This window comes from Somniosus microcephalus, chromosome 25 (assembly GCF_052327205.1).
Source record: "Somniosus microcephalus isolate GS21.2 chromosome 25, FLI_Smic_1.0, whole genome shotgun sequence".
NCBI lineage: Eukaryota > Metazoa > Chordata > Chondrichthyes > Squaliformes > Somniosidae > Somniosus > Somniosus microcephalus.
The window spans coordinates 29,096,173-29,115,309 of record NC_141011.1 but is presented as its reverse complement, the minus strand read 5'-3'; the positions used below and the strand labels follow the sequence as shown (position 1 = coordinate 29,115,309).

General features: G+C 44.5%; 1 protein-coding gene across 6 annotated transcripts in view; it reads left to right on the top strand.

The window, feature by feature from the left end:
* The first annotated feature begins 1,476 nt into the window (after window positions 1-1,476).
* The window catches only part of plekhm2 (pleckstrin homology and RUN domain containing M2), a 66,064-nt gene continuing 48,403 nt past the window's right edge, over window positions 1,477-19,137 (top strand). For 2 of the 6 annotated variants that reach the window (XM_085966998.1, XM_085966996.1), the window contains exons 1-4: window positions 1,477-1,738; window positions 16,613-16,719; window positions 17,128-17,237; window positions 17,652-17,751. In XM_085966998.1, the coding sequence (XP_085823124.1) occupies window positions 1,679-1,738; window positions 16,613-16,719; window positions 17,128-17,237; window positions 17,652-17,751 (377 nt within the window). In that variant the 5' untranslated portion in view covers window positions 1,477-1,678. Of the gene's footprint in view, window positions 1,739-13,745; window positions 13,880-16,612; window positions 16,720-17,127; window positions 17,238-17,651; window positions 17,752-19,137 lie in introns of those variants that run through there. The other 4 variants (XM_085966999.1, XM_085966997.1, XM_085967001.1 and 1 more) reach the window with 3 other exon arrangements.

The following is a 19,137-nucleotide window of genomic DNA, read 5'->3' as shown; positions in this document are numbered from 1 at the left end:
TTGTTAGATTAGATATTTAAATAGCTCAATGGCACCACCTGGTGTTCAAAAAACGGCATCCGCATCTATGGGTCGATATGACCTGCTGATTTATTCATATTCAAATTCCTGCCAAAGCAGCAGCGTCGCATCTCATCCTGTGGGTGGGAGGAGCAGGCAAGTCAGAAGACCTCCTCGTAGGACTGCTCCTGGGTCTGGCCAAGGTGGCCATTAACAGGCCCAGGCAGCGGGCAGTCGAGGGGGTCGTTCGGCCCGACTGCCTGCCTCTGGATTTGTTTTCATTAGAGCAAAGGAGGTTGAGGTGTACAAGATTATGACGGGTTTGGATAGGCTAGACGGGGAAAGGCTGTTCCCGCTAGTTGATGGCACAAGGACTAGGGGACACAGATTTTAGGTTTTGGGCAAGAGATACAGGGGGGATGGGAGGAAAACTTTTTTACGCAGCAGGTGGTGATGACCTGGAATTCGCTGCCGACGGAAGTGGTGGAAGTGGAGACACTCAATGTTTTCAAGGGGAGACTATTTCTTATGTTCTTATGACTGGATAGGCATGGGAGGGAAATAAACTTGCAGGGCTACGGGGATAGGGCGGGGGAACAGGACTGACTGGATTGCTCTACAGCGAGCCAGCACGGACTTGATGGGCCGAATGGCCTCCTTCTGTGCCGTTATGACTCATTTCATTTCAGCAGCCATATTCGCGCCCGGGTGGCCCTGGAGATGGAGCACACGGAGTCTGCTGGCACACTCGAGGCCTTCCGCGACCGGTGGGCACCGGAGAGACTGGAGTGCATAATCACTCCCGGAAAATAGAATTTTAAATTAATTTGTTAAATTTCCTTTAATTTTGGTTTAAGTTACAGTTTTTATTGGTTGTGCCCCTTTAAGAAGGGGGCACATGCTACCTCTTTTTTAAATTTAAATTTTGAACATTTTACAGTAAATGACATTTACAGAGCTCAAGTCTCAGCTCTTTGTACAAAGTCACACGCCCTCATGCCTACAAGGCAGGGATCCCAGTCTCTGCAAGTTGGTGATGTGATCTCCAAGCTTCTTGATCGTCTTCACTTGTTCATCCAGATAGTGGGTCTCCAGGAATTCACACGGATGAGGGTCGGCGCTCCCAGTGGAAGGTTTGTGTAGATCCGGCACACTCTGGGTGACATTCTTCTCCATCCACAGAGCTCTCTGCATCGCCGAGCGGAGCCTCTCGCTCTCCCCAACAAGTGGACTGTAAAGAAGCTTAAAAAACACTAGATTAAATGGCGATGGCGATTGCCATCCACCGCTGCAATTAGAGGAGTCAGCGTGGGAACTCCGCTCATCGAGGGTCACGTGAATGCAAACCCCGCCCCTTGAGGATGAACGGCAGATTAAACCCCGCCCCTTGAGGGCGGTCATCGGCCGGTGCGTCGATGGCAGGCAGATCAAGCCCCGCCCACATGACCGTCATAAGATGGCGCACGCTGCGACCACTTGTTTTTTGGACCTTCTTCGGTGGCGTCACTTCTTGTGCGCGGCGCGGTGTCACGCGCGCTGTGCTGTCTTGTCCCCGGGAGCGCGCGGCCCAGCCGTGGGGAGAGTCAGTCAGACAGACACCAGACAGACAGTGAGTGAGGAGGGGCGCTGGCCGGGGTCCGGGCCTGTCACTGACGGCGAGGATGCGGAGGCCGCGAGGATGGAGACCCTGAAAGTGAAGGACCGGATCCTGGAGAACATCTCGCTGTCGGTGAAGCAGGTGAGAGGTCGGGGCCTGGGTTACAAGGCAAAATCTTCGCCGCCCCGCGTCTGTCCGAGCCGGGCGGACCCATAGTTAGCCTGGGTTAGTTAAGGCTAACTGACTATGATCCCGGCTGGTACCTACTAGCAGGGTAGAGGTGGCACTGCCTGGCAGGGAATTGTACAGAACTGGGGACCAATGGGCTTCCATTTTTATTTTTGGAGGATTCTAGTATTTTCAGCATCACGTTCCACCATTCTGACCATTTTTTCAATGAAAACTGCAAACCAGTGTCCTTGGTTACTGTGGCTACAGGAGCAGGTCAGAGGCTGGGTATTCTGCGGTGAGTGTCTCGCCTCCTGTCTTCCCCAAAGCCTTTCCATCACCTACAAGACACAAATGAGGCATGTGATGGTATACTCTCCACTTGCCTGGATGAGTGCAGCTCCAACAACACTCAAGAAGCTCGATGTCATCCAGGACAAAGCAGCCTGCTTTTTTGGCACCCCATTCACCACCTTAAACATTCACTCCCTCTACCACCGGTGCACCGTGGCTGCAGTGTGTACCATCTACAAGATGCACTGCAGCAACTCGCCAAGGCTTCTTTGACACCACCTCCCAAACCTGTGACCTCTACCACCTAGAAGATCGAGGGCAGCAGGTGCATGGGAACACCACCACCTCCAAGTTCCCCTCCAAATCACACACCATCCTGACTTAGAAATATATTGCCGTTCGTTCATCGCCGCTGGTTTAAAATCCTGGAACTCCCTACCTAACAGCACTGTGGGAATACCTTCACTTGGACTGCTGTGGTTCAAGAAGGTGGCTCACCACCACCTTGTCGAGGGCAATTAGGGGTGGGCAATAAAAGCTGGCCTTGCCAGCAATGCCCACATCCTGTGAATGAATTTTAAAACAAATATCTGAGAGAATCTGCTCCAGCTTCCTCCTGGTGGGGAAGAGGGTCTGTGATCAAGCAATCATGTGTGGCTTGATGGGCTGAATGGGCTTTTCTTGCTCCTAACCTGATGTGGTTACAGCAGCTGTACACTTAAAAAATGCTGCCTTTTCTGATGCAGTGTCACAGGTTGGAAAATTTCCCAGGAATTATTAGAAAAATCTCCCTTCATCGAACTCTAAAGCTCAAATGGTACACAGTCCCCACCACTTACACTGTCCATGCTTGTCACGGGCACTGGCCTATGTTGGACAAATGGTGCTAACCATTTGCTGTTACCATTGCAGTCAATTACAAAGGTGTTGCTTATAACACATTAAGTGTGCTGGCTAGTCAGCGGCTGGTTTATCGCTGTGGCATTGGTGTGTGTGGCCAGAGATGAGGTATGGGAGGTGGTGCCTTTGTCATGATGTTGACATTGACAAGTTGCCATCCGGATGCTTCTGTTGACCTGTACTCCAGTGCATTTCAGAGTCTTGTACACACTGACTAACGGTCTCAGTTTTAACAATATTTAATTTACCCTTTTTTTTTTTTAAATGCTTTTGAATTTATTAGCACAATGTACTATAACAATGCATGTAACACTTGCTCCAATATGTGTCTCGATTTACTGTCCACTTCTTCTAGTGGGCAAATTGTTGACACCAACGGCTTAAGCAGTGGGGACTGTATTCTGTGCGGACCATTGTAAACGTTCTGTGCAGTTCTTTACGTGCTGGAGAGCAGGAAGCTTTCAATCATTTTTTCACCGATGTCTTGAGTCTAAATTTGTTGGTAAATTTTTGTGCAACGTTTTGTGAGGAATGTTGATGTTGGAGATTGGAACACTTTCTATTTCAGCCACCCAGTGTCTGCATCAAGCACTCCCAGGTCAGGTACAGCACAGGTTAGATACAGAGTAAAGATCCTTCTACACTGTTGTACCAAGCATTCCTAGGTTTGTACAGTGGGCTAGATTGAGATTAAAGTTCCATATACACTGTTCTATCAAATACACTCAGTTTGGTTATTGCATGGGTTAGTTGCAAAGTAAAGCACCCTCTGCACTGCCCCATCAAGCACTCAGGTCAGGTACTGTACAGGTTAGATTCTAAAGCTTCCTTTACACTGTCCCTACAGTGTACTGTATTCTCAAACTCAGAAGGTTTTGAGCTGGTCCCAGAGATGAAAGGCCACTGATGTCAAAAATGCCCAAGTTAGATTAGCCATGGAATGAAACTTTGTGTTGCTGTGATGCATGCCCTCCAGCAGAGATTTGAATTTTCTGTTTAAGAATACTCTGCCTCTAAAGGGATATGGGGAAAAGGCAGGGACAGGGTACTGAATTTGGATGATCAGCCATGATCACATTGAATGGCGGAGCAGGCTCGAAGGGCCGAATGGCCTACTCCTGCTCCTATCTTCTATGTTTCTATGAAGCAAAATACTAAGGGTTGAAACTTGAATGCCATCAGCCTCCGGGGCTGCCACCAAGCATCCTAAACCGCACAGGTACCAGCCTTGGAGCTGCCACAAAGTCGGTCCCTGGGTTTCGCCCCCCCCCCCCCCCCCCCCCCCAAAGATGGCAGACACTAATTTCCATCGCCAATACCCATGGGAGTTTTCTTTCCACTGATGATTTTGTATATGGTCTGTAATCGTAGTTAAAACCACATTTGTTGTGCAATACCTACATGGGTAAATGTGTTGAGTTGTGACCTACACAAACCAATAAGGTACTTGGTTCATTCCCTGGTCTGTGCTCTGTTAGCTGGTTGGTGACCGTAATAGGCAGTGAGGGCCAAGTTTTGAGGCATGGTTAACATATCTTTCCAGTAACGATCCTGCAGAACACCCCTCGTGTAATTATACAGAAATGCAGTTCCTAGATAGGAATCAGACATTCTCCAAACTGTTCAGACGCAGCAGTTGGCATAGCAGATGGAACAAAGAAGATTCTGGAGCAGCTGTTGACGGCTGAGTGCACGTCCCCAAGTAAAGTCGGTCATGAATTGGTTTAGTTTCTGCATCAGTGTTGTAGGAAAGCAGTCTGGTTCTAAAGGGGGAATGTCCTACTTTGACAGGGGGATGTTTCTGAGCTTTAACGGTTTGAATGGTCAGCTGTTGATCAACAGCTGACCAAACAGGTGAATGGTCATCTTGAGTCCCAGAATATGGCAATCCATGAACAACTTTCTAAATTAACAAATGGCGATTATATTCTGACCTCATTTTGTGCAGAGGGAGCCTGTTGTTACTAGGGTGACGACTCGCCAATAATTTGTGTTTTTTTTACCCCAGCGTATTGCTTCAGTAAATACTTAAAGCTCCCCAGGCTGTGCTGGGAACTAGCTTTGTGTAAGTGGGTTGTGTCTCGGCAGATCTGAGTGAACTCCATTGCCACAATGTGTGTACCGATTGTAAACCGGAGCGACAAGAATCTATATAATATTTTATTAATAAACAGTGAATCCACTGACTCACCATGAGCAACACCACAGGAGATCTGCTAGTACTAATTTAAAAAAAATTAGCAAATATGAATAGAATGACATTGGAGTGAAGGATATGTGTTCAAACTTGTGTACACAGAAAACATTTCTTAAACTACACTTAATAGTAAATGTAGGTGAGCTTAGCACTGCAGCGAGTGGATGGAGTTTGGAATTCATTTGAAGGTTGGTTTGCAGGGTGGCAGCACAAGCATGGGTTTCGTAAGAACATAAGCAAGAAGACACAGATCCTACAGCAGTTATGTAAGTAGATACAATAGCACTGGTGACTGCACATTGAATGACTTTCATACAGTTTGAAAGGCAAATTCTTGGCGAGCTCTAACTGGGGAATAGAAACTACGAGGGGCAAATCAGAAGATGTTCCAGCACAGAAACAGGCCATTTGGCTCATCAAATCTGTGCCAGTGTTTTTCTCCACTTGAGCCATCTAATCGAATACCACTTTCTTTCACTCTCCATACCCTTCAGTATTTCTCTTTTCAAGCAACTATCAAATTCCTATTTAAAAGAATTTATGGACTCCCCTGCAATGGTTTGTTTCAGAGAATTTCATGTTCTAACCACGCTCTGTAACATTTTTTTAACGTCCCCTCCAATCCTTTTTGTGATCATCTTAAATGCGCACTCATTACTGTCTCATTGGCCAGTAGAAGCAATCTGTCACTGTTTGCGTTATCATAACCTTGAAGACCTCTACTGGGTCGCCCCTTAACCTTCTCCGTTTCAGTGTAGGAAAAAGGCCTAACTTCTCAAGTCTCGCTTCATAACTGCAGCCCCTCATCCCTTGTAATAGTCAGTTGAATCTATGTTGCATCTTTTCCATTGCTTTTATATTATTCCTTTTTAATAGGGCACCAAAATGACAATATTCCCAACTGTAGTCTGTCTAAGGTCTTGTACAAGTTCAACACTATCTCCCTGCCTCTTTGCTTTGATCCAAAACCAATTATCCTATTTGGCTTTTTCATAGCCTCCCCTACTTGTGCCGGCCCCCTCTTATGACCTGTCTATTTCCACTCCAATGTCGCTGCTCCTCTACTCCATTTAAAGTCTTGCTATTTAAGATGCATTTTATTTCCCTATTTTTACTTCCAAAATTATTTTTTCTACATTGAACTGCATCTGCCAAGCCTGCTAAAGGCCAAAACTCCTCTGATAATGATGCAACCCATGCCAGCTGACAGCCCCATCATTGCTGAATGTTCACCATCAACATCTTGGAGGTCATCATTGACCGGTAGCTGAACTGGACCAATGGTATTAACCTTGGCTACAAGAGGAGGGAAGAGGCTGGGTACTCGGAGTGGCTCCTCTCCTGACCCCTCGATGCCGATCCACCCTCTTCAAGCTTAAGTCAGGAGTGGGATGAAATACTCACCACTTGCCTAGCAACAACAGTCAAGAAGCTTGACACTCTCCAGAACACAGCCGTCCGCTTGATCGGTGCCCTTGGACTCCCCATACATCCCCTCCACCACTGGCACACTGGCTGCAGTATGTACGATCTCACTAAAGGTTACTTCAACTGCAATTCCTCCTCCTGCAGCCTCCACCACTAAGGAAGACAAGAGCAGCAATGTCATGGGAATATCGTCACCTTCACGCCCCCCCCCCCCCCTCTAATTTTGCACATTGGAATGGGTTTTCCTGCTCCCACGCCTAGGGGTATTGGATTGCCTGGGCACAGTGAATACATAAGAGAATCTGTCCATTTTAAACTAATGGATGGAATGTTGTGTAGATTCCCTTGTCTGTGTTCGCTCATCACTGCCTGATTTTTTTTTCCCCCCTATATTTACTTAGGCCAGGCACTTGTACAGAGTTACCATCTCGTCTGGCTTCGAATACCTTTTTATTGTCTCTTTTGTTCGATCGCAGCCTTGCCTTCGATCTATTTTCTTTTCTTTCCAGTTTTGAAGAAGGGTTTCGACCCGAAACGTCAACTCAAATTTCTCTCCACGGATGTTGCCTGACCTGCTGAGTTTTTCCAGCATTTTCTGTTTTTTTAGATTTTCCAGGCGTTTCTTTAGGGGGTGAAACATCCGGAGATATTCTGTCGCAGAGGTGTACAATGATTTGGTGTTTGTGAACCTTTTCTGGCAACACTGAAACACTCGGAATAGATCTTGAGCATAATCGGAACTTGTTAATAGTGAAATAAAAATAGAAAATGCTGGACGTGCACAGCAGTGTCTGAAAAGAAAAAAAGCCAAGTCAACAGATCTGTTCTCTGTTTAGATACTGATGGACCTGCTCTGTATTTCCAGCATTTTCTGTTTTAATTCCAAATTTCTAGCGTTTGTGGCTTTTTTTAAATATCTCTTATTAGTAGGCCTGTGGACATTACAGAATTGCAGACTTACAGTGAGAGTGAGGTATTTTCTCCCTATGCTTGACTAGTTTTCTATTTAATTGGCAATTAATTGCAGTGTCTGTGGACAGCGTCTGCTACTGTATGGGGTTCTTTTGAGTTGCAGTTCTGTGTTTTAAGCAGGTTTTTAAAATTGCAGATTTTTAAATATTTAGTGAGTTGATGTAAAACGGACAAGACTTTTTGTCCAGTAGCTTTGGGTGGGACGTGTAACAATACGCCCAGAATGGCTTCTATCTTTTTCATTTACATGTGCAGCATTTAGGGAAATCGCATTTGGTGTCGTCTGCAAAAAGCTGTATATAAAATGAAGTGTTTCTCAGGAATAGGGACTGGAGCTTAAAGTAACAACTTCAGCATTGAATGAACAAAGACCAGCAGGGGTCTGACATGTGTATAAATCCAAATGTATAGATGATATTGGAGTAGGTTTCCTAGTGCCACCCCTAGTCGTAGAGTCATAACAGCACAGAAGGAGGCCATTCGGCCCATCGAGTCCATGCCGGCTCTCTGTCGAGCAATCCAGTCAGTCCCATTCCCCTGCTCTATCCCCATAGCCCTGCAAGTTTATTTCCCTCAAGTGCCTATCCAGCCTCCCCTTGAAAACACTGAGTGTCTCCGCTTCCACCACTTCCGTCGGCGGCGAATTCCAGATGGTCATCACTTCCTGCGTTTATAAAAAAAAAAAAAAAAGTTTTACCTCACATCCCCCCTGTATCTCTTGCCCAAGACCTTAAACCTGTGTCCCCTAGTCCTTGTACCATCAACAAGTGGGAACAGCCTTTCCCCGTCTAACCGATCCAAACCCGTCATAATCTTGTACACCTCTATCAAATCACCCCTCAACCCCCTTTGCTCTAATGAAAACAAATCCAGCTTCTCCAACCTGTCCTAAGATCCCCCATCCCCGGAACCGTTCTGGTAAATCTCCTCTGCACCCTCTCAAGGGCCTTCACATCCTTCCTAAAGTGTGGTAACCAGAACTGAACGCAATACTCCAGTTGTGGCCTAACCAGTGCTTTACAAAGATTCAGCATAACTTCTCTTTACTTTTGTACTCAATACCTCTATTTATGAAGCCCAAGATCCCATATGCTTTGTTAACCACTCTCTCCATATGTCCTGCCACCTTCAGGGACCTATGCACATTAACTCCCAGGTCCCTCTGTCCCTGCACACTCTTTAAAACTGTGCCATTAAGTGTATATTGCCTCTCCCTGTCCTTCTCCCAAAATGCATCACCTCACACTTCTCTGTATTAAATTCCATCTGCCCATTCTGCTAGCCTTTCTATGTCCTGTTGCAGTCGATTGATATCATCATCACTTTGCCACACCCCCAAGTTTGGTGTCATTGGTAAATTTAGAAATTCTACTGTTCCAATATCCAGATCATTTATAGCAAAAAAAGCAGTGGCCCCAGCACTGACCCTTGGGGAACACCACTGTCTACCATCCTCCAGTCTGAAAAACAGCCATTTACTACAACTCGCTGTTTTCTGTCCTTAAGCCAATTCCTTATCCAAGCTGCCACTGACCCACCTATTCCATGAGCCTCAATTTTGTTAACCAGCCTTCTATGTGGTACTTTGTCAAATGCCTTCCGAAAATCCATGTAGACAACATCCATTGCATTCCCTTCATCAATCCTCTCTGCTACTTCATCAAAAAATTCAATTAGATTAGTCAAACACGATTTGCCTCTTACAAATCTGTGTTGGCTCTCCTTAATTAGCTTAAACCCCTCAAGTGCCCGTTAATTTTTTCCTTGATTATTGTTTCTAAAACTTTACCCACCACTGATGTTAAACTGACCGGCCTGTAGTTACTAGGATTGTCCTTGCACCCTTTCTTGAACAATGGTGTCACATTTGCCACTTTCCAATCCTCCGGCATCTCCCCGCATCTAGGGAAGATTGGAAAATTATGACGAGCCCTTCTGCTATCCTCCCCCAATTCCCTTAGCAACCTGGGATGTAAGCCAACTGGACCAGGCGACTTATCCACTCTAAGCATACCCAGCCTTTCTAGTACATCCTGTCTATCAATTTTCACCCCTTCCATTGCTTCTACCAATATTTTGTCATCATCCACCTCCTTAGTAAACACTGATGCAAAGTACTCATTGAGTATTCTAGCCTTGCCCTGCGCCTCTAAGCATATAGAGGAGGGAAGATCTATGATGGGGTGGAAGGCAGGAGTGATTAAATGACAAAAGGGATGATGGCGCAAGGCAAAAAGGGTGTGCTAATGTAAAGAAAGATGGGTCTGGAGGAGCTGTAAATGGCAATAGCAGCACCTGCTGTCTGGGGGAAAATGGGATCAGTGGTTATGATCTGTTGAACTTGTTGAGTCCGGAAGGCTGTAAAGTACCTAATTGAAAAATAAGGTGCTGTTCCTTGAGATTCATTTAGAACAGTGTGGGAGGCAGAGGCAGAGGCAGAGGTGGGAGTGGGGTGGAGAACTAAGATGATAAGCAACCGGAAGCTCAACCACGCTTGCGAACTGAACGGAGATGTTCCGCAAAGCGATCACCCAATCTGCATTTGGTCTCCCCAGTGTAGAGGAGACCGCATCGTGAGCAACGAATACAGTATACCAAAGTGAAAGAAGTACATGTAAATCGCTGTTTCACCTGGAAGGCATGTTTGGGACAGAGGGAAGGGCAGGTGTTGCATCTCCTGCGCATTCATGGGAAGGGGAGGGGGCTGTTGGGAATGATTGAAGAGTGGACCAGGGTGTTCTCTCCACAGATGCTGCCTGACCTGCTGAGTATTTCCAGCATCTGCAGTATTGATGGAAATAAGTGGTTGTGTTTTTGGTGCCTGAGTCAGGACTTGCTGTTGAGGTGCTTTTGCCCACCTGAAATCTATACAAAGTCTCTTTTTTTTTGCAAAATTAATTATTTCTTGGGGAAACTGCCACTGATTTTTTTGCATAGGGAAGAGCTGCAAGTGCTGGGAATCTGAAATAAAGCCAGAAAATGTTGGAAACGTGTCTGTCAGAATTAGAAAAGCAAAGACATTTTAACATTTCTAGTGTAGATCTTTATTCAGAATGGGTCTACATCTGTATTCTCTCTTTTTGATCACTCCTGCATTGTCTGCCTGATTAGCGCACCCCCCCCCCCCCCCCCCCAACTTCCATGGTGCTCCTTGCTCAGCATTGAGCTTAACCTCCACATGGCTGCAGAAACATAATTTCTACATTATACACTTCAAAAAAGAAAAGTACTTCATTGGTTGTAAAGCGCTTTGGGACATCCTAGGTCAGGAAAGGCACTATATAAATGCAAGTCTGTCTTTTTGATTTCTCCAGTTGCTTGTGAATGGTCAACAGGGAACTTGCAGGAAGTTACATTTTTCATCTCTGGCTGCTCTGAACTCTCACTGTACCGTGTTGTATTTCACACTGCAAAAAAGCAGGAGAATAGGCCTTTTGTCACCCAGTGTTAAATCTCCTACTCAGCCCGGGGATTTGTTCTTTCCCAGCATGTCGACTTCCCGTAAGATGGAGAGCTATTTCTAGCTATCGTACAAAGCCGTGTAAATATTCATTCTTTTCATGTACAGGAAACTTTCTGGTATCCGGGACCGACGTGGTGCCGGTTCATCAACAATGCCGGATAACCGAACGCTATAGTTAAAAGATACGGAGCTCAGAGCTCCGTATAAAGCAACAAACCCTGCTTCAGAACAATGGGCACAAGTTGCAAGCGTCTCTGTAGCTTAGGAACAGCTTCAGCTACACCCTTGCACAGCAACAAATGGAGTAAAAAAAGTAATAAAAGTTACCTGAACCAACTCCTGAATTTTGCCGGTGGATAGAGCGTTCCGGTTATTTAGGGGCTGGTTAATCGAAAGTTTCCTGTACTATTTTTTTTTTTTTCCCCCGTTTGGCTTCCTAGGCATTGCGTATTGGGTTGTGGTTACAGGACGGTTTGCGACTGAACATGCTAACAGTTTTTGTCAGTGTCAGCCTTTTCTGTTGGTTAGCTATCCCACCTCTGCTCGGATCTGAGATCAGCTGCTCTCAAGAACTGAGTGTCCTTGACAATGTCACTTGTTCTTTATTGGTATGGCTGATTTATAGCCAGGAGCACGATCACATGGCCTTGTTTGATGCAGACGGTATGCCTTTTAAACAATGTGGGCAGGGTAAAGTGTGTAGAACTTTTACTTTTTTTTCAGACTTAAATAGTTTGATGGAAGGTCACTAATCGAACACTTGATATAACAGAAGCATAAGGCTCAGGGTGCAAGCACAGTATGTACAGTTCCTGTGAACAGAACCCAATTCCAGTTCTCTATTTGACACTTCAAATTCTCTTGTGAAGGTCCCTGGGTGGATTTCACAGCCCTCTAAAAGTGGCAGTCACATTAAGTGTTCCTGCAGTGCTGCTCTTGTCCTGGAGACCCCTGCAGACCCCACAGTGTTCTGCAGAAAGCTTTATGACACTCATGGGAATCTTGGAACTGGTTAGCGTCTATCTTGAACACTGATTGTAATCTGTACAGTTTGAAACATCCAATACTGATGCAGAACCTCAGTAACTGCACTGGCTGTAATCTGTCCCTTTAAACAATTGTTGTGTTTTTAAAAAAATAAAAATAACTCTTAACATGGTTAAGGCAGTGTGCACTTAAATGTGCAGGGACCAGCTGGCCTTGCACCAATGTTTGGTCAGTGCAGTAATAGACATGCCATTTTTCTCACATCTGTGCACTGCCTTGGGAGAGGTCTGACGTGAATTCTGACTCCCACCATTCCTGACTTTGATGCTGTGTGTCTAATTTGTTATAGTTTCAAATGTAGAAAGGTGAATTGTGTAAAGTAGTTTAGAGGAAAGATCCAGTATTGCCACTCTTTGGCTTGGACCTGCCTATGTTGTGAGATTCATGGAGAAACCTGAGACAATGGGGTGTGATCACTGAGTTTACTGACTGGGTGTTTTTCATTCACATGATTGTCAGCATTTTGGAAGAGGCAGTGAGTCATGTACCTCTTGTCTATGCTTGGCAGAATATTAGGGTGATTCACATACTCTTGTGCCTGGCAGAATATTGCACACAAGTATTAGAATGTGTAATACTGTAGGGTGGGGTTATAGTGGCAAATCTAGTTGACTGGAATCCATGGTGGCTTTACTCATTAGAAACTTGCCAGGGTAAACAAGGTGCTCTTCCTCTGCGTGCAATCAGAACTGCTAAACGAGAGACCAAGGTCTATCTAATTTGCTTTCTATTATCCTGATAAATGATAATAGGAGTTGTTGACTAATCATAGCAATCAGTCTCTATCAATTAGTCTACAACAGACCCAGACATGATGCGTGGGAAGCTTTGGGAACCATAGGTCCAAAATCACCTGTTTCTCCAAGTGTGCCACATTTATCATGTCGTGTCTCAAATTACTCCTGTACTGTATCTCCAATTATTATTTTGTGAAAGAAATCTAGCTAATGTGAATGAATCAATACTAACTGCTTCCACCATCTCCCTAGGGCTTCTGCTCCATAGATTGACCGCTCACTCGCTGAAATAATGTTTCCACAGATTTCTTTTGAATCCGTCTGCCGTGCCCCACCCCCACCCCGTTCAGTGTCTTCTGGTTCTACTGTTTTGGACAAGGTGAAACAAGTCCTCATGGTCTACATTATCTAGTCCCTTTTTTAGAATCCTAAAAACAGCAATCGTGTCACCTCTGAACCTTCTCTTCCAGTGAAAACGTGCACAATTTACATAATCTCTCATCACAATTCAATACCTTTAATCATTCTGGTTGCTCTTTCCTGTATCCTTTCTATAACTGCAATATCCTTTTTGTACTGCAGCGACCGGAACTGTAAACCGAATTCTAAGTGCAGTTGTACCAATGATTTCTCCAGTGACTGGATTACCTCACTGTTTCGCTCAATACTGACCTTTGCTCGCTGGCACCAAACATTGTTGCAATAGCTTCAATTTGTCATTCAGGACCCAGATCCCTTTCATTTTCCATGCACATTATATTTCCATTTAAGTAATCATTTTTGCATTTCTCTCCATTGAATTTCATCTGCCTAATTCCCGAGTATATTCAATAAGTGCACATGGGGAGGTAACGCTGCATTTTTTTTTATACTACAGTATTACAATAATCCTGTGTTCACATTGTCCTTCACAGGATAATCTAACCTACAGGCTTCTCTGTGGCTGCAGGTCGTTCCATTCCTAGATCAACTGTTCAGATGCTTCAGTTGGACAACACAGGAAGACACTCTCCTGTGGGAGAAGCTCAAAGTGACCCAGGCAGCGATTTTAGTTCAGTTAGAATCTCTCGTAGCTGGTGAGTCTCCAGTTTACGAAGGGCAATTAACTGTCGAGTGTTTATTAGCAGTGGATCTCTTCAGGTCCCCCCTCCTTATGGTTATTTCTGAGTACCCCCCAATCCAAGGACCCCTGGAGGATGTGCTATACCACCAGGAGTGATCAAAAAGTACAGCTGAGGAATGCCATTTAGCCCAGTCCTGGTATTCAGTTGCTTGCTAATTATAAGGGCACTACTAACCTCTTGCCTATCTTGGTATTTGTGCACAATGTAATAGTGAGGAGTCTGTGAGTAATATATACATGAGGGAAGTGCCTCAGTTCTACGCTGAGTATTATCACAGTTTAGTTGTTGATGTATTGGGGAGGTTTGTCCAGCAGCATAGACTTCAGCTAGTTCTACAGTAACTGTGTCTAACATAGCAAATAATTGCCTGTAACATTTGTTGTGCAATTCATTGTCTTTGTAGTTGCACGCTGGACTGGGTGTCAAATTGTGATGGTGTACAGACCTGCGAATCTCATCTTTTAGCAATGAAGTCTTGGAAGCCCTTTGTATTTTTAAACTGATGTTGAGGAAGTTATATAAGCACACAACTGCATATTCTCTCCAACATACTGTGTGTTACCTTGATTTTACAATAGCAATTTGGCTCGGGATAAGGAGTTTGGCAAAGCTGAGCGATCGAGCGATCAGAGTCAAAAGGAGGATGGTATTGGATTTTGTGTGTGAGAATTTTGCGCTCAGCATGTGAGGTTTGGAGTTTGAATGTAAGTTTTCAAACTGGAATCTTGACACTCCCAGGCAGTCCACCAGGAGGGCCCATGATATCATAAGATTTCTGTCCATCTGGAGCTGCGCCGTGGACACTGTTCTTCGGAAACTTTTATATTCTATGGAATTTTTTCTACATTTTTGTGTTTGTTGACTTGCAACCATGTTATTTGCAGGAGAGCCCCTGGGTGTATGTCTGTATTTCCTGGGGGTCACCAGGATTGTGTTGCCTCCATGGAAGCCAGTGGCCAAAGAACAATATAGCAGTAAAACTTTAGATTCATTTCACCTCAAGCGATGGGAGGTAAAAATGAATATAACAGGTACCAGAATGTGTTCTGGAATCCAAATAAACTCAATCTTAGTTGCAACTGGAGTGACCGCCGCTCATAAATGGAATGTTGCAGGGAGATCAATTGTGGTTTGTTTCAGTGCCATTAATTGCTTCTCATTCTGTGATGGCAAGTGGCCACATACTGCAGGAATGTTGGCGTTTATATTGTAATATATGCACTTAAGTTGAATACTCTTTTCTCTGTTGTGCCTGCCCTGGGGAATGGTGGCAATTAGTGTACGTCGAAGTACAAGTAAAACTGTGTGCGTCCTTAAAGTACTCGCTCCAACTGGCACTCTTTAAAGCTAGTTTGTGGGAGCAAGTTGTTGCAGTGGTGTTGAGGTCATGCAAAAACCTTCAGGTGCTGTTTATTTTTTTAAAAATCTGTTTATCATGTGCTTTAAAATCTTTTTCATAAGTGAATCCCACTCCAAATGCTACAGGCTTACTGAGAATGTAAATACTTGATCACCATCAGGAGGCATTGTTCTAATTACAGGAAACTTTCTGGTATCCGGCACGGACGGGGCCGACGTGGTGCCGGTTCATCAACAATTCCGGATAACCGAACGCTATAGTAAAAGATACGGAGCTCAGAGCTCCGTATAAAGCAACAAACCCTGCAGCTTCAAAACAATGGGCACAAGTTGCAAGCGTCTCTGTAGCTTAGCAACAGCTTCAGCTACACCCTTGCACAGCAACAAATCAATTTATAAAAAAAAAAAAAGTAACTAAAAGTAAAAAAAAAGTTACCTGAAGCGACTCCTGAATTTTGCCAGTGGATAGAGCGTTCCGGTTATTTAGGGGCCGGTTAATCGAAAGTTTCCTGTAATGCAAAATGTGACTTGTATTCAAAATTTGTTGTTAAAATGGGGCAGTCTCGCTCCATGTTTCTGTTTGTGGGCATAAATATATACCTAGAACGTCTTGTTTATCTCTTACTGAGAATGATTTTTCAGAGATGGCGCAAAGGATTCACATGATTGACTCCCTGGGTGCTGCTGAAAGATGGGCTCCATGATCTTGGAGCCACTTGCAAGTCAAATGGGCTACGTGCAAGAGAGATCTGATCCATCGCTTGAAGTGAAATGAGTCTAAAATTTTACTGCTATATTCTTTGGCCACTGGCTTCCATAGATGGGAAGTAAGACTGCCAGGTTTAGTTGGCCCAGAAGTCAGGAAGATCTGTTTTGTTCTTGGATCTTAATATGTGCCACTGGTCTCACTAGATGTGTTGTATCCATGGGAGTACAATTGTCGCTCTTTATAGGCATGCTCCTTTGTGCCATGATCACACATGGAGCCCTATCCCATATAAGTTTGGCATGTCATGATGTCACTAGTTGTATTGACACAATTACACTGCGCATACACAGTGGTCAGTTTGTAATGGCTATTGTGCACATGTGCTTCCCCTTCATTGCTGGTTCATGGGGAGACCAAAAGTGTGATTTTAAAGATAAGTTTGGGAGCCAGTCTCTAAATATCAAGGTCCTGAATTTAACACACATTCCAAATGCTCTCCACTATTAAGGAGTTGATGGTCATCTTGTTTCCTAAGTAATCATGGAAATGCTGGCTCTCCCAAGTGTCCAGGGCCAGTATAAAGAATGGCTGTTTTTTTTCTCATTCCTGCCCCCCAGCTCCAGGGTTACTTCGCTGCCTGTGAGGATGAGACGCCAGCAATTCGAAACCATGACAAGGTTCTGCAGAGGCTGTGTGAGCACTTGGACCATGCCCTGCTCTACGGGTAAGAAAGAACTTAGTAGCACCTTGCCGTGTATCTCGGGACGACCCAAAGCACTTGACATCCAATGATTTACTTTTGATGTGCAGTCACTATTGCTATGGCGGGTAAGGTTTATGTTGTGTTTTAAGCTTTACTCCAATTTCTCGTGTGCTCCGTGTCTGAGACCATTCCCATAAGCAAGCACTCGCTCCCTATAAACTAGAATGTGACTTGATATGTGCGATATCTGCTATCATTCCCAAATAATAGCATTTTTGCAGTAAAGATGAATGTTCGTTATTTCTGGTGCACCATGTGTTCATGCCTTGCGCTCGGGGCTGAGCTCTGATAGTTGAATATTCTAGCTGATCTCTATATTGAATGTCTCTCTTGTGCTGCTGGTTACTATCTTGTCCTATCCCTGTTCAGTTTGCAGGATATTTCCTCTGGGTACTGGGTGTTGGTCGTGCACTTTACACGCAACGAAGCGGTGAAGCAGATTGAGGTACTGCAGCATGTTGCCACTAACCTCGGTCGCAGTGAGTATCACGCTCCAGATCTGCATTGAATCTACATCATGAATTTGAGTTTGTAGCATTTAATTTATATATTTTTTTTAAAAAGTATATTTGCTTTGCAATTTTCTTTTCCTGCTTAGTTTTCATTCTCCTCTCTAACTCTCTACTCCCTGCCCGCCCATGTACACACCAGACTATTCCATCATGGGGCCATCACAGCTAAGTCTGATTTGGTTGTCATGCAATGCTCACAGCACCTTATAGCACAAGTCACTTGTTAGTGATCAGAAGCAGGAAGCTACCCCCCCCCCCCCCCCCCACCCCACCCTTTCACACCAGGAGTATTGAGGCCTGTTGCAGTGCTGTCCCAGCTAATTCCTTTTTTATGTATTTCACTTTGTCCTTTTTCTCCCCCCCCCCCCCCCCCAACTTCAGGTCGAGCTTGGCTGTACCTTGCATTAAATGAGAATTCTCTGGAGAGCTACTTGAGGTTATTCTGGGAAAATCAGAACCTGCTTCATAAGTACTACTTCAAGTAAGTCTAACTCGGTCTGAGCAAGTGGAATTATCAAAACTTGCAGCTGGGGAATCTAGAATGGATGATTGACAAGCCACCAGCCTGTGGGAGTACAGTAGTAGGAGTGCAGCAGGCTCTGTTTTATCTAATATTCTCCTTGTGAGATAGGTTACAAACAGTGCTGCAGTGAGAAGCACTTATCGGGGTCAGTGGTATGATGGGAGCGTGATGGAGGGTGGTGGTATGAGGTGGTAGCTTGTTATTTGGCTCTCCTCTCTGGGTTGGGGGGGGGGGGAAATATACAGTGGTAATTTGACATCATTGCAAGGAGAAATTCCACAAAAGATGTCTGCTCTCAAGTTGCCTTCAGCCAGCAATTTTATGTTTTTTTTCTTTAAGAAAAGTCCAGAATTGCATGAATAATGACATTAGTGTTCAGGGGTGTAACACAAGGATGGAATCACATAAGAGGATGTGTCAATTGAATAAATAAAGTCCCTGGTTACCAGCTGGTGATCACAGTGATGTGTAACCACAAGGCTTGGATTCATCGGAGGTTCAAGTTCAAGTGCTCACAGGGAAAAATAAAATGACTGTCATCTGGCAGCAAGATGTCATAACTGGAGCAATAAGGGGGATGTTGGAGGGATCACCAAATAATTTCACAGGGGGGTAAGTGAGTGCAAAGATGAGCTCCCCATTAACACAAACCCTTAGCTCCTTTTCTCCAGTCGGTGTTTGGGAGATCTGGCGGGGCTAGCTGGGTCCTGCACGTGTATACTGCTCACTATTAGAACGGTGGCCACAGCTGGAGGAATTATCCTGATGAGAATGTGAGGATTGGTACATTTTTCCAACTGGGTTAATGCCTTAAGCAGCAGTTTCAAAGCATAACACCCAAGGAAAATAGAGCTGAGGTGCCCTGATAAATATATGCTGCCTCTTTTTGTAACTCTTGACAATGTGGAAATAGTCATTTTCCATATGGTATGTTTTGGGACTTTTGTTGTCATTTTTACACAGAACATACTTGTAAAAAATAGTTACTTTTTTAAGTTATGTTTCAACATAGTATATTCACTTTTTTTTAAAAAGGCACTGAGACAATAAGTGGCTAATACTGTAAACAATAAATGATTTGTTAGTTTATCTTGGTTATTAATGAACATATCACACCTATTGTGTTGGCGGTCTCTGGTCCCAGGTATTTGACACTGGGATCTGGCAGTCACTCCCTTCAGCATTTATAAAAAATTTAAAAAAAATAAAAAACCAGGTTGTCTGGCCCAGTGAAGGCTGCGAGGTGAAGAGAAAGCTACAAGGCCCTTTGCTGAGACCAAGAAGTTAGAAATGCTGGAGGACAATTAGAAGTCATCTTATTTAAGTCAAATAAAATGGCCCACT